The 15,905-nt window shown below is 43.7% G+C and overlaps 1 protein-coding gene across 1 annotated transcript in view; it reads right to left on the bottom strand.

The window, feature by feature from the left end:
• The window catches only part of cast (calpastatin), a 34,792-nt gene that overhangs the window by 7,361 nt on the left and 11,526 nt on the right, over nucleotides 1-15,905 (bottom strand). Inside the window, exons 3-22 of the mRNA XM_079218067.1 lie at nucleotides 9,536-9,604; nucleotides 7,577-7,708; nucleotides 7,144-7,254; nucleotides 6,241-6,339; nucleotides 5,604-5,741; nucleotides 5,254-5,298; nucleotides 5,078-5,170; nucleotides 4,886-4,966; nucleotides 4,236-4,274; nucleotides 3,302-3,388; nucleotides 3,058-3,129; nucleotides 2,878-2,979; nucleotides 2,652-2,756; nucleotides 2,368-2,484; nucleotides 2,148-2,240; nucleotides 1,926-2,042; nucleotides 1,181-1,294; nucleotides 905-1,009; nucleotides 627-743; nucleotides 412-510 (exon numbers count right to left, since the gene is read on the bottom strand). Coding sequence (XP_079074193.1) covers nucleotides 412-510; nucleotides 627-743; nucleotides 905-1,009; nucleotides 1,181-1,294; nucleotides 1,926-2,042; nucleotides 2,148-2,240; nucleotides 2,368-2,484; nucleotides 2,652-2,756; nucleotides 2,878-2,979; nucleotides 3,058-3,129; nucleotides 3,302-3,388; nucleotides 4,236-4,274; nucleotides 4,886-4,966; nucleotides 5,078-5,170; nucleotides 5,254-5,298; nucleotides 5,604-5,741; nucleotides 6,241-6,339; nucleotides 7,144-7,254; nucleotides 7,577-7,708; nucleotides 9,536-9,604 — 1,935 coding nt within the window. The remainder of the gene's footprint in view (nucleotides 1-411; nucleotides 511-626; nucleotides 744-904; nucleotides 1,010-1,180; nucleotides 1,295-1,925; nucleotides 2,043-2,147; nucleotides 2,241-2,367; nucleotides 2,485-2,651; nucleotides 2,757-2,877; nucleotides 2,980-3,057; nucleotides 3,130-3,301; nucleotides 3,389-4,235; nucleotides 4,275-4,885; nucleotides 4,967-5,077; nucleotides 5,171-5,253; nucleotides 5,299-5,603; nucleotides 5,742-6,240; nucleotides 6,340-7,143; nucleotides 7,255-7,576; nucleotides 7,709-9,535; nucleotides 9,605-15,905) is intronic.

The following is a 15,905-nucleotide window of genomic DNA, read 5'->3' as shown; positions in this document are numbered from 1 at the left end:
CTTAGCATAAAGACTAGAAACAAGAGGCCAGCCTGGCTATGTCCAAAAGCAGAATGTTTACACTTCGGTGTATTTGTGGGTTAAAAAACAAGATATAACTAATATAACTATATGTTAATATGTGATATGTAGAGGTGCTGGTAGGCAGATGCTTTTTACTTTTGGACAGAGTCAAAAGCAGTTTCCCGATTCTTGATGCTAAGCTAACCGGCTGCTAGATGCAGCTTCATTTTACGTCCGGACACGACAGTGGAATCAATCTTCTTGTCAAACTGAGTACCCAAAACATCCAAATGCCTTCATCCCAACTGTTTCTGTGTATATTTCATCATTTAATCTGCTGGAATTATTCATCTGTTCATCGCCCTGAACATTTTGGCTACAGGTACCGGGAACAGGTCCACAGCGTACCTGTGCAGGAGGAGCTGAGGGGGTGACGACAGGAGCCGATGAAGATGTCATGAAGCCTCCAGACAAAATGTCCAGCGCGTCACCAGTACCCATGGTGGGCTGCAGGAGGAGGGGAGGGAAGAGAACGTTCATGTCACATTTGTACATTATTTGTAAGAGCAACACCCCCTTAAGAATACTCTGAAAAACCTTGAATTCATTTGTCCCAGTCCCACCTCTGGTTTTGGAGGAGGCAGTTTGGGGAGATTGTCTTCTTTGGGCCTGTATTCTGGAGGAAGTGAGTCATCTCTCTCTCCTACAAACACACCTTTCTCCTTCTTGTGTTTGTCCTCCTATAAAAAAAAGATGATGACATAAAGATGATGACATAATAGAGCCAGGTGAGTCTTTCAGTGAGGAGCTGACACTCAAATGCAACTAATATGCCAACAGCACAAGGCTTTCTGCAATCAAAAGCTGTGCACTCTGTGCATGTGAGCGTTTGCTCTCCTACCGAGATGATGTCCTCAGGTCTGAGTTTGGGGAGTTCAGGTTTCGGTTTGTCTTCTGGCAACGTGTCACAGAGAGCACTGAGAGCATCCACAGACATGGAGTCATCCTGGGGAGGGAACAAGAGATTGTTCTCCGCTGATCTGTCACACATTTATGGTTTAACTATTGAAATAAAAGGTCTCTACCACGCAAGAGTGACAAGGCAATGTGGATAAACACAAAACAGAGGGAGAGAACAGCGGGGAAGGGGGGTAAAAGTAAAGTTCCTGTAGCTCACCTGACCAGTCTTTAGCTTGCCATCAGTGGCGTCCTTTCCTGCAGCAGTTTTCTCTGTTTTGAGGTTCTTACCAGGAGGAGAATCCATACATACGGCCAGCGAGTGCTCTACTTTCTACACCAGACAACAGAAAGGACATTACACTTTACATTAATGGCTAAAGGTGGAGCTGGATGGACACAACATTCTGCGACAGACATCCATGGCTCCCAGACAATCTGGACTCTTCCTCTCAATGTGTTGGTTTATGGAAACTGAATACTAATGTCATCATCAGCCTCAGCTGTATGTTGTGCCAAATTAGCGAGTGGTAGAATGTTAACATGCTCAACTCGGATAGTGAATATGCTTAATGAACGTTAAACGTTTCACCTGGTGAATGTCAGCATGTTAGCGCTGTTATTGTGAGCAGGATGCTAGCATTCAGCTCCGTAGCCGGCGTGCCAAAGTACAGCAAAGTACAGCCTCACAGAGCCGATAGCGTGACTAGACACTCTTATTGGCTTTTTGCAAATCTGCCTCCTGCTTTATTGCGAGCAGTTTCTGTCCGCACCTGGATTACTTTGATACTTTTGAAAATAAACCAGAATGTGCCAAGATCTGAAGTCATAAGAAGCCTCTTTATTTTCTCCTATGATTTCCCAATAAATGGTGATCCAGTCCATGATATGGACTTTTATTTCTCAATGTACAAAGCATATCAACATTAGAAAAGGCCAAGAGAGGAGACGTGAGCTTGCTCTACCGTGACAGTCGGAAAATCCAGTCCAGCCTCCAGAGAGAAATCATCCGAGACGTTGCCCATCTTGGGTTCTTTATCAGCAGGAGGACACACAGCCACAGGAGGAACTGCAGGGCCTTTCTACAACCACCAACAGAGACAACATTTAAAGAGATGACAACTGTATGTCAATGCAACATACATACAATGTTGTCCGTTGTTACCAGTAACAGATCTACACCGTACCTTTGGAGGAGGAGCATGTACAGCAGGAGCTGCTGCAGAGGTCGTGAAGCCTCCAGACAAAAAGTCCAGAGCGTCTCCAGTACCCATGGTGGGCTGCAGGAGGAGGACACAGAGGAGAGATATATACACATATATATAGTATATATCAATATCTTGTTGCTACTGTAATTATTGTACAGTGATACACAAGGACCTGGAAGTGAATTTGTCCCAGTCTCACCTCAGGTTTTGGAGCAGGCAGTTTGTTTTTTTTGTCGTCCTTAAACCTGTAATCTGGATGGATTGTGTCCTCCCTCTCCCCTACGAACACGCCCTTCTCCTTCTTGCGTTTGTCCTCCTGTGAAAAAGGAAAAGAGGAGGGAATGAGACATGTTCTGGAGCCGTTACTGAATACATTCAGTGATTGTTTCTGGATGAAGATGAAATTGTGTCTCGACTGGGCCGTCCACTAGAGAGGCCATCAAGGCTGTGAAAACAAGGCAGTGTGGCGGCCGGTGCTCCTACCGAGACGATGTCCTCAGGTCTGAGTTCTGGAAGTTCAGGTTTTGGTTTGTCTTCTGGCAACGTGTCAACAAGAGCATTGAGAGCATCCAGAGACATGGCGTCATCCTGAGGAGGGAACGGGACAGGAAGTAGAAAATGTACGAATCTCTCACATATTGTTTAACTACATAAATAAGAAGAGCACGAGGACATGGGTGCGAAGGTTCTTGTCTGCTTCAGCTCCTACCCCATCGGTCTTGGGCTTGGTATCCAGTCCAGACATCAGAGAGAAATCAGACGAGACTTTCTCCATCTTGGCTTTTTTATCAGCAGGAGGACACGCACCAGTCTGCACCGGAGACACGACATTAGACAATGACATTTTAAGCTCCTTCAGTCAGAGACTTCCGAGTTCATTTGACATTACCTTTACTGGAGGTGGAGCAAAGTTAGCTGGGCCAGCTGATGAGGCACTGACGCTATCAACGAAATCCTTTTTCTACATATTTTTATAAAGAAAAATGATTGTTAGAAGACTAAAAAAAGCACACAACTATGCCTTCAATTTCATGCAAGAACATATGTGTATATTCAGGGTGCATTCTGTCTCTGTATGGACTTTTGTGAAAGAGGACATGGGGTGTAACGGTGCGACGGTTGAAGACTCGGACCTCTGGCTGCTGCGGAGCAGCTGGAACAGTCGGCATCATGAATGCATCTGAAAGAGAATCCAGGGCCTCGCCGGTGCTCATTGGTTTCTGAGATGAAAAACAGAGCACACCACCAGATAACAACACAATATCTAGCCAGTAAAAAAAGAAATATATGATTCATCTAGGAAGAATTACTCTTTATTTATGTATTTATGTTTCATAAATGCCACATTCTTCTCCACTAGAGGGCATGCCTGACCAAGTCAAAAGGCAAAGAAAAGTGCAAAATAATGCAAACCAGGCTGTATGTACCAAACAATGAAGGAAAAGTACAGACACACCCTTCACATTCCATGGAGACAAAAATAAATCACAAATAAACTCCATGAAAATACAATGTTGACACATAAAAACTAAAAAAAACCCTCCAAAACATGATAAACATCCAAACTGAAAACACAAATCTCTGCAGGTACGTGTCTGGGGTAAAATCAGGTCATGAGAAGCAGCTGAAGAAGCCTCTGGCATGACAGGCTAGCAAAGTGGGAGTAAGCTATGATGCAAATGTGAGTAGGATGAGGGTGAGTATTTACTGTAGTAATTTGTAGTATTTGGTAACCTAACAAATGGGCGGATATCACAGGAGACGCATGTGTGTGACGGCGCGGGTGTGACCTATGTGATTCTGTTTTGGGGTTTGGTCAGACAAGAGCCAACGAGCTTGAATAGAGAAGGTGTGTGCTGTGCTCTCTGCTGAGGCAACAGTGCAATGCCACATTCCCCACTCTAGAGGAACCAGTAGCTCCTTCGGTGGAAACAGTGCTTCCTGAATGTGTGTGCAATGCGAGCCCATGCTCATTTGTTGGAAACGAGTGAGTGAGTTTAAAGAGAAAATAAGCACAATGCAGGAGGCTGTGACCCTGATGAATGTAAGCTGTGAAGGTACACTTACTGGGAGGTCCTTGGGTTTAACATCTGCAGGAACTGGAGGCTAAAAAACAAAAATGATACATTTTAGATTGGAAGAAAGATTATTAAATGCTGAAGTAATTTAAGGAGTTGACATATTCTGCTTTAAAGGCTGAGGTCACATTAATTAAAAAATAATCCTCAACATTTTCTCATTTCCCTCTATCTGGCCATACAGATCATTTTACATTCTTTAAACAATATTTGCACCAATATGATAGCTGAGATTTTTTTGGACAACTTTGACAAAATAAAATAATACACTTATACAAAATTTAATAGAAGTTGTAATGTAATTAAAACTGTAACTATCTGATCAAAGAATGAAAATGAACTAAATTATGAAACAGGCTATTGATGCCAGCTTTTATATTAAATATTGAAGACATATTTTGTTAGGTACCAAAAACATGTGAAGTTTGACTCTCAGTCCTATTCATCTCCGCTCCGATACAATGGCGTTGAATGTAGTTTTGTTCATGTCACAGCATTGGAAAATCACAATTCAGAAAGAGTGTCTGTGCAAAACATGCGACAGTGCGGTCCGTCAATGGAACAAAACAAAAACACACTCTGGTGGCAGTTGGCACAGCTAGTTAGTGAAGGAGAGATTTGGAGAAGGGGTGAACTGACCATATCTTCAAATCTGTAGCCTGGAGGCAAAGGGCAGTCTCGTCCTCCAGTCCTGTGCCCCTTCTCAGAGGTGACGTTAAGCTGCGATACATGCAACACAGTTATTCAACGTAGCTTCATGCTGCAGCTCAGCGCCATCACAGCTCTGCTCAGTGGAAATGCAGACACGCATGCGTGCACGCTGCACTGTACCTCTTTGACCTCTGGCCCTGTGTATGCAGGCTGCCGGGGTGCGATAACATCAGCTGATGGCAGTATGCTGGCGAGGGCATCGAAGGGATCCACCTGCGCATGCAACACAACTCAGCACACTGGAGCAAGCAACATGCTTTTCAAAGAAAACTCATACTGATTCAGTCAGTATTTACCTCTGGGACTCCTTTAGCTGCTGCAGGAGGAACCTCCACCTGAACCTGCAACACAGATCCAGAGTCAGTACACAGACCTCGATAACATGGGACAGCACTTACATTGTTAGTGTGGTGGGATTTGCAGGATACGCCATTGTGTCATTACTCAGGAAACTGCACTACTTGATTGCAGATTCATCAATGTGCCCCTGGCCAAAGCTCTTTTATACGGCACATTAGTGGTCTGTTCAGTAAGAGCACAATGACAATATCCAATGCAGCATATCCATTAATATTCTGCAGACAGGAAACACACCAGATGAAAGTAGTAGACAGCCTCCACCCTTAATGGTTTCTAGATGGTCTACCTTTGTTTGTGTTGGTCTAGCTTCCGTCTTCCCATGCACAGACACATATCCAGCCCCAACCGTGGCCACTGGCTTTGAGGTTTTAGCAGGGTCAACTTTATGCACATCAGCTTTGACTGTTGTGGTGGCCGTGGCACTCTAAAATACAATTTGATTCTATTATAGGGCAAGTACATCAAGTCTAGTAAAATTACAGATCTGCTGTATATGCACACAATCAGGAATATACCCCAAAAACTCCAGGAGAAGAAATCCCCCACCAATATGATGACAGACATTAGTTTAGAAGTTGTGGAATAAAACGAGAGCGAGAAGACAAACCAATAAACTGTAGCCCCTCCTCCAAGTGGACAGGTGTGCACCATTTGCAAATGCAATACCAAGCATGGGAATGATGAGCAAAGGGTCGCACAGAACAACCGTTCTTTATACTTTCCCTACTAGTCACCGACAAAGTAGAACAAAAATAAACTCCCAAAGCGAGCAATGTCCAAAGCAAGAATGAGAGTTTTCTCTGGTAAAGGAAGTAAGAAAAAGACTCCGCAGCACAAAGAAGATGGTGCAGAAAGAAAGCCTTGAAAAGTACTCCTCAAGGGAGTCACAAAGAGTCTGAGACGCCTGCAGCAGTCGAGTCTACCTTGGCCGAGCCTTTGGGGGACTCTTTAGGTTTGGTCACAGCAGCTCCGGCAGCGGAAGGAACTGTGGTGGAGGCTTTGACTTGGGAGACAGCAGGAGTCTACAAACATGTAGCCAAATAATTACTCAAAAAACACACGAATGAGAGAGAAATCCAGCAGATATATTGACAAGAGATGTGGATAATATCTTAACAGTGTTTGTGAAAACAGAGCAGGAGAAAATGTACGATGATCTCTGGTCAGATCTGCCGCTGGAGTCTAACTAGAGCAAAAATACAGGTTTTGAATGCATCTACTGAGACTGATCTGACCACTGATCAGTGTGATTGGTTCCACTAGTCTGCCTTTTCATGGTTTAACCAGTAAGAAACACTTTGTTTGTTAGTACTGCTGACCTTTTTCCAAACTCACTAAAGTGATTTTCTGCCTCCCAGGCAGCTAACAAGAGCCTTGAAATTAGCTTGAGTTGTGATATGGGAATGCTAAGCAGAGGATGTTTAGTGTGTTCAGGAAGCCCTCATACTGTATATGTTAGAGTCAGCTGTGTCTGTATTCACCAGCTGTGCAATTAGAAAATGTAATCTAAAAACCTAAAATAAAATCCAAAAGATACAAGCAATATAATGAGCAACCATGGGCATTATGGAAAAGATCCCATGACTTTAGAAAGGCTGCTCTTAAGCAGCTGACATAAGACTTTCCCACAAGCACATGGCTTGACCAACCAGTGCTCTTGTCACAAGACATTACAACCCGACAGCAGCACAGCCTCAATCAGAAATACTCAAGTGCCTGCATGCTGCCCGGTTGGTAGAAAATCAATTGCAGTAAAATGATCAGCAGTAATGTGAATCAAAAAAGAAAAGCGCCCAGAAGCGCTTTCGTCGTGAGAACACCGTTACCTTTGACATCTCTCCAGGGCAGCCCCTCGGCCCAGCTGATGTCATGTCAACAAAGGTCGCCCCAGCTGACGACATGTCAATAACAGTAGCACCCGCCGGCGTAGTGTTAGTCTACAAACCAAGGAGCATGTGTTAAAAGTCACGAAAAAGATATGCAGCTCCACAGTCGACGACGAGCACTCAACCCCAAGCGCGATGACGTGAAAGTGCATGAACGTGATGAGGCAAGTGTTGAGCTCCTGGAGGGTCGAGATGTTTGGGTGGCTGAGCCGCACAGAGGACACAATGTGTTGCAAAGAGGAAAAGAAGATGAAGCCAGTGAAGGAGAGAGGCGAGCGGCCTCACGAGGAGCACGCGCTCAGAGTGTGGAAGGAAGCAGTGGTTCATGATAAATCGCACCAAACAGCCCAAAAAGCATCCAGAGTCTCTCTACCTCTGGTTTGGCTTTTCCTGCTTTCCCAACTGAAGCACTTCCTCCTGCTGCGACGCCACTTTGTGTGACTTCGCTTGATGTTGCGGTAAACGTCCGAGGCTTTGCAGCCATGCCGGATCCTGACGATGGCTTCTGCAACGCAGCAGGTGAGGAAAAGTCGATTAACTACCTCTGCTACAGCGCATTGGAAGCTTGCATTGACCACATATGTTTGCTTGTGGCAGTTGTTAATGTACTTATTGTTTCATGACTAAATTAAATCGTTTTTTAAAAAGAGACGATCCACAGATTTTACACACAAATGCCAACTTGTCCCACTCAGCCTGTGATAACAGATGTATGAAGTCTTCTGTGATGACATCACCATGACGAGGACGTACACTACAATGTATAACTCAACGCCTGTGTTACAAACTCGGGGCTTCGTGTTTGCAGGTGGAGAAGGAAGGAAATGTAGGATCTAGTTTTGGAGCTTGACTTTTGCTTTTCAGCAACAAGTTAGCGGTCTGGTACTTTGACGTTTAACTTCCTGTGGCCATGTGTCTTGTTGTGTAATCTTACATCTGCTTGCTTGTGATCACCTTGCGCCTTTAATTTCACAAATATCAGACCCAATTAAATGTTTAAGTCTATGTTTATATAGTACATAAATTAAAGAGTGGAATTGCTGGTGTATGACTTATTATTTGTAATTATGTTTAATGATAAATAAGTCAGTAAATGTGTATCTATATATTATTGTAACACAAGTCAAGCCCGACATCGTCTTACATATAAAACTAAAAGATCCAAGTCACTTCCACAAAGTGAAGCGTACAGCTTATTAATAAGACGCTGGTATTGGGAGGTATAGCCAAATATATCCGGACTGAACAAGTCAGAATACTGGCTCCTTATACAATACATTGCACGACTGCCACTGTTACATGAGCAACTGCACCCCGAGAGAAATGAAAAGGGGCAACAAGGTCAGCTGCTAACAAGAGTCTCTTAAAGCTAAAGGTTAATGACTGAGGAATACAAGCTTAGTCTATAATTAACTCGGTAAGTTTAAACCATGACAATGTCTCACAATATACTATTTTAAATACCGGCGCAGCCCCTCTCTGCGCACAGCCCCTTTCAAAGCTAAAATATCCCACTGAAGTTTTTCTCTACAAGCCAGGCCCCAGAATAGAGGATGACAAAGCCCCGTCGATGAAGGCCGAGTTGTCAAAACACTATCAGGCCGTCACAATGTTAAAGACAATCCTCAAAGGCAGTGAGGCAATGGAGTTGTTGGTGTTGTACAGCCACAACGACGTTGTTGAAGACATTGTTTTAAGACACAAACTATACTCATTCAGAGACTTTCACTGCCGATAAAAATAACTGTTGTTGTTTCCTATGAACTGCCCCGGACAGATCAAATACAGCAACAGACATCATGCCGATGTGTTCAAAATGACTAACAATGCTAAAATGTATATTCAGTCATAAACAGCATTGTTGCTTTATAGTCACACTTCCTGACTTCCTGTTGAATTTACAGGCAGATTACTTGAACATGTCCACTTCCTAAAGTTCTATTCAAGTTCTATTTAAGAACTACCATAATATGTGAAAAGTACAACAACACGAGGGGAACAATCACTTTGGTGTATTGTTTAAGAGCAGCATTAAAGGGTTAAACGACGTCCTAGACCTAGTGAGAACCTCTCTGCTTGAGTGGAAGGAAAATAAACGTTTTATTATATGTCTGCTACGGCTCTGAAGACGCAGCTAAACCTACGACCTCACTCGACTTAAAACTAGTAAAAACATGGAGCTGGGACCGGAAAGGAAGTCATAATACCACACTTAGTCCAGATAATGAACAGGTCAAAGGTCAAACAACGATCAACTGATTGCACAAAGGAAGTCGACAAAGGCAGGGCTAGATGAGGTTAGAGGGCATTAGAGAGGAGGAATGTTTGATACCTCGAACTGTGCCGGTTTCACATTGGAGACCTGCGCGGCCGGTTTGGGTGTGGCCTGGCTCGACTGCGACTGGAGAGAGAAGAGACAAAGAGAAAAGTTATGCATGGGCAGTAAAAACTCCAACAAGAAACCATCCAAATAATTTCAAGATGCACACACACACACAGCATCGCCTCGGTTTCGCAAGAGGAAAGGCTAAATATTTCATGCAGGTCATTTCTGGATGGAGAGGGAAAACACATTTCTGTATCTTTAAAGAGAAGGCGAGGAAAGGACTGAGGACTTTATCACAAACGCAGCCGTCAACAGTCAGAGGCGGCTGATTCAAGCACTGCATTCCAGGCTGAAGGGTGCGACTGTTGTTTGTGATTGACAACAGTGCTAAAAGAAATGTAGGATTCACAAGTTGCTCTTCAGCCGGGAAATTAATTCACATCAGTCTTCTGGGACACGGATTGAGGACCATGCTGACATAAGCAGTATTTGTTATCAATATAAAGATTATCAGAAAATATATGATCAAGTCCTAAAATAAAACATTGTTAAAGTGTATTATATATTTTACAAATAAAGCTCGTATTCATATTTTGTATTAAAACTACTACTATTATAATAATAAGCAACTCTGCCATCTTGCTGGACAGAGCATCAACATGCAGACTCAATGTTTTTTTCAGAAGTTTAAAAGAGTTTATTGGAGTTATAACTTCAAACATGAAATGAATCCAACTACAGACAAGTGGAAACAGATTCAGTATCCATATCCTGTGTCATATCCTAGTCACATTCACTCAATATAACAAAACAAAACAACATTAACTGTGGTAACCAACCTACTTTGACAGCAGTCAACGTGTTAATTAACATGTATAAGCATACAAAACAATACAAGCCAATTCATTCTGGGACCAGGATCTATATAATGACATATGATTATTTCTTTTGCACTTTTCTTAGTTATTCAACAAGCGGTCAGAATAATGAAGTCAAATCCTAAACATATTACTCCCAAGTGTACTCTGCTCGGAAGGGTAACTGAAGAAAATGTATTTTTAAGTGTACAGAAGTACAAAAAGAATGTACGAAGTAAACTCCTTAGCAGCCATGCATGTAGTTCTGTATTTGAGCCGTGCACCAGTCTCCAGGTGGAGCCCGGTCTGCTTCAGGGCCCGGCCCAGTTCCTCCAGGTGGAGCCTCCACCCCACTGACAACAGTTCAGACTGCAGTTAGGTTCACCTCCAACCCAATGCATTGTGCTCTGGAGTATCATTGTAAAGCTAACCAAGCCAGTTAGGGAACATTACTCTGCTTTTACGTCTGTTCATGCGAATTGTCCGAGGTTGTGAGATCAGTCACTGCACTGTAACACATCCTGTAATTTACTGTACGTGCTACATCATTGTGTGTGCTTGCTTATTATGAATGACTTATTTACAGTATTCTTGAAAGGTGCTGTATGATCCTGTGACAAGAAAGATGTCGAGCAATTATCATTATCACGTGTCTGTGAACGCACCCGTGAGCCTCTGAGTGAGTTAACACGTCAAGCCAGATGTGCAACTCGTTTCCACAGTGACGGCGAGCTGGCAGGATGGAGGGCAAAGCAGGGCGCATGTATGTGAATGAGTACACCGATGAGCAACACCGGGGAGGGACACAGAGACAGAGCGTTGTGACTTACGCCACCCTCGACCATCTGCAATCTAAGGCCTCTCATTTTGAAATGACGGCAGCTCAGTGAGTGATTGCCTCACACGCTGGTGGTTCATTTACACACAGACGGCCACAACCCAGCTCAGGGTTTGTGTGATTATTCAACTATAGGGCAGCTTTGTGGCTCAAATGTTTCGTGAAGCAAAAAGATACAGGTGTTCTTACCTCTAGCCCTTTTGATGTATTTAGTTGCAGGAGTGTGAAAACCAGTGAGATTAGACAAATTAATAATATTAACCCCCGACCTGTCCTATACAATGTTGTTGAGAGAGAGAATGGGGAGGAAGTGGCACAAATGAGGAAGTGAGGTCACAGCAGAGTGAGGCCCCCCCCCACCCACCCGCCTGCCTTCAGGGGAAGTCATGATGCTCCTGTTACTACAGGAAATGTTGAGTGTTGCTTGGTTATCCCACAAAACATTTTTAACAACTGAAAAAAGGAAGCCGCGTTGAGCTGCATGCTGGGTAGTAATGCATGATGAGTCAGATGTGTTTTGCAAGTTGAACAGAAATGATGTTTTCATTGACAAATTACGAAACTAATGTTTTGAACTGTGCTAAAGTTTGACAGTCCCTCATTGGAACACTGATCACAGGGTAAAGCTCAAATGTTGATCTGGTGGGAACTCGCCTGAATTTCGGTATCAATTCTAGATTTTAGAAATCGTCCAGCCCAGTGCTGGCAGCACTAACTCCAAAGACAATGCCCCCAAGTTATCATTATGGATGCATGAATATCAATGAGCAAAATGGGTGTTGTTAATATTCACAGCTGATGTGTCAGCAGCTTGTGGAGGAAGAGAGATCAGGGAGGCCGGTGGGTTGGTACACAGCAGCCGGGACAAAGGAAATGATTGGACGACAGCCACGGTTACCGGGGTTGTCTGGTTTTTGTCAGAGAATTTTATGCATCGATTGATGCAACGAGAATTTAAAAAAAAACTACGACAACTGTTTTAACCCACCATAGATTTCTATGGATTATACAAACATGTGTTTCTACAATAAGCTTCTTTTTTGTATTGATTTCATTTGAAGCATCAATACTTTCCTCATCACTTTCGTAGTGAGAGTTAGAGGAGTTGATTGACACCACGCTCATGTCTACACAGTGAATATGAAGCCACGAGCGATTAGCTTAGCATGAAGACTGGAATTAGGAGCTAATATGGAGGCCATCCTGGCTACTACATTGACGTCATTTAAAGACTGAAAAAGTCATTTAATTTGATTAAAAAGGATTGTGGTCATTGTGTAAAACAGGATGTCTAACACATCTCGTCTCAGTGACCAAATGAATGACGTCATCGCGCCGCTCTATACTTTCCCTTACAGACTTGCACATAATGGCGACCCCAAAGCGCTTCATATCCAAACTAAATGTGGAACTCGCCACAAACTCTAAATGTGTCTGTGGAAATGAAAAGGAAGTTGGCCAAGAAGATTTGGTGACTAATCTTTTAGTCGTATGAAAGCGGTCAACAAAGTTCAATACGCGTGCGTATGTGGTAATCTCAAGGTACCGTTGCAGCGCTTTTTGCTCTTTGACCCCTCATACACACATTCAATAAGTGATGCTCAAGATCAAACACATGCACTAATTAGCTTCCACATCAATTAGCATCTATATCAGTGCTTCAAACTCTGCACTAACAAAAGTCTCCCCTTGAGGCCTGACATGAAAGCCATTGCACAAGTCCCTCGCCTTCACTGTGTTTGACAGGCGCAGGTTAACAAAGACAGGTTAGGCAGCACATACAGTGACCCGCCCAGATACTTTTCCATCAGGCAAACAAACAGGCTGCTCATCTTATTCATGATTGGGAACAATGCACTGAATAACTGACAGGAGGGGCACTACATTGCATGCTTACAAGACAATTCTGTCAGTTTGGATTATGATCAAAAATGATCAGGAACGCATTAACGTACTTTGTTCTCTTCCCTTTTTCCTAAATTTGGGGCTTTTCTCACAATCATAAACAAGCTGCAGGCTATTCACAAGCAACATCATGACATTGTGTAGGTGTTAGTGAAGTATGTATTATCTACTCCTTCCCTCGATGAGTTTCAGGTGTATATCTAAAAGGTCAACTCCCTGAGACCCAAACGCCCAGCAAGCCCTCTGTCTGCAGCATTCCTACATTCCTCATGCATTCCTCACGGCTCTCTGCTTATAGATAACAGACTTTATGTCCACCGACACAACACAAGCAGCACTACAGCTCAAGCTGCTTTAATCACATGTCTTACACATTATGTTATTGCTGCTCTGCAACGTTATTCGTTCTACCTATACTCTGAGGTGAAGGAGCATCTGTTGTGTGCTGCACGGTAAAACATGAACTCCATTAACACCAACAACAAAAACCGAAACAATGATCAGCATTAGCTCATCACAAAAAACAAAGAATTGGGCAACAGACTCTCACCCAGAGTTCTCTGTCACATTCATGCAGGACTTTTCCCACACAGCAAACACAAGGCCGTACATGGGGTGGACAAAGTAACAGGAACACCCTACAATGGTGCAGCATAATGAGGTGTTCATGTTATTCCGTCCAGCCCCGCACAAACAAAATAAAAGTGTGCAGATGGGAGACACAGCTGTACCTGGTAGAAATTTTGTCGAGGTAAGGGAAGGGGCCGATAGCTGCCATGTATCTGTTTTGCGAGAGAGTAAACAGCTGTTCAATAGAAGCTCACGGCTGACAGACAAATAGAAAGACTGTGAATCCGTGACGTCACAGACTTAAACACTGTGAGGAATCTGAACACATTCAAACATAGATGCACAGAGAGCTGGATGTATATTCTCAATCAATAATGATAATAATGCCAACGCAGCAGACTGTTCACGTGACAGCGAGAGGGGATTCTGTTCTCATAGCAGCAGCAACCTGTTGTTTTTAAATCCTACAAAACAAAACCCACTTTATTGGAAAGACACTCAGGTTGGTGCTTAAAAATATCACCTGTGACACAAACACACACACACACACTCTGCATGCAAATAGACAGATCCACAGAGCTGCTGTAGCAGCAACCAGCGAGGACAACACTGACTGACGTAGTCGGGAACTGATATGAACATCATGGTCATTTTAGGAGAAATGTGGCGAGTGTGATCAAAATAGACACCGGATTTTAGAGCGAGGGTGATGGCAGCAGAGTGCCATTTGAAACCGCTGCTCATTTCAAACTGGCATTCATTCAGTTTGGAACATCATCTCAGACGGAAACTGTTGATGTGCTCGAGGTTTGCCGCCTGAGTCCACGTCCTGTTTTATATATCGGGGCACTAGGGCACATGAGATCCACTTCAGACGGCCCTGGACCGACTCTCTGCATGACGCACGCAACCCACAGCGCTTTTGTTCAGTCAGAAGTGAAGAAACAATGCCGTATATCCAGGAATCACCCGACACCCGCCATTAAAGCAGTGGCTTGTGTGCCTGTAATGAAAACTGATGAGTCACGCTGGGCCCCACCCGCCAAACCACAGACACACACGCACATGTGAAGACGGCTGGAAGCAGCTCCTCAGCCCACGCTGAGACTTTAGAGGCAACTTGTCGAAATGGTCAGTGGCGATCGCCTCAGCTCAGGAGGTGGAAACGTCAGGCAGTGTTATCAGGAAAGAATGTGGAGCACACTTGCAAATGTAGGGATGAAGCCAACAGACCTTTATGAGGATGGACATGATTGCTGTGGGAACGATTGAGAGCAAACAGACAGTTGGCTGAGCCCAGAGTGATATCATTAGTCAAACCTACCTTTTATAGGCTACCTGTGCTTGTTAATGCACTACAGTTCAGATGCTAGTTTATTAAATATGTTACTGCTCTCTGTTTTTGTTTGTTTGTTGCAACTAAGAATCGAGAGGAGAAACACGAGCATCAATCTTGTATTTCGCTGTTCTATATTTGTCCATCATGTGCTCATACTCAGACTCATACTTGTTTTATACAAACAATAAGCAACAAAGTCTGCTGTCAGATAATGTTGTTTGAAGCCACATTAAGAGTTGTGGTCGGACCCTGATGTCATATTGATCATCATCAAACATTAGTGCAGTATCCCTCAATATACACAGGTGATTATTTACTGTTTATTTTAGTGTTTCCCTGACGACAACTGCTCTCGGGGTCCATAAAACTACCAGAAACACTCACACAGTAATCTTCAGTCTTCTCGCAACTTTCCTTAACTTGACATGCGGAAGGCAGCTGACTTGGATCGCCACAAACTGCTGCTAAATCCCAACAAAAGAACAATAAGCCGCCGAGGGTCTGATCACACCCACAGCCGTGAAAAGGCTTCACTAGGTATCCGTCAGACAGGAAGCACTTCCACACATACGCACAGACATTTACAAAAGAGCGAGCATGAAAGGGAAATGCTGTCCAGATACATACCATAAGTTTGATTGTGAGTGTGTTTCCTAAGCTGCTGTGTGTACGACCAAGATGCTCTCTTGAAGCAGCTTCGCCTTAGAATCCCCGTTCTGGAAACACTGGATGTGAAGCACACACGCATGCACTCAAACTCGCACACACACATGTAAACACACATAGAACACACACACGCCCAGCTGGTGGAAATCTCGATGCTCCGCCTTCATGAAGCTGCACAACAAGCCTGCGCTGCTGTGGCTC

This window comes from Taurulus bubalis (genome assembly GCF_910589615.1).
Source record: "Taurulus bubalis genome assembly, chromosome: 5".
Taxonomy (NCBI): domain Eukaryota; kingdom Metazoa; phylum Chordata; class Actinopteri; order Perciformes; family Cottidae; genus Taurulus; species Taurulus bubalis.
Note: the sequence above shows the minus strand (reverse complement) of the source record. Positions and strands in the feature narration are given on the sequence as shown.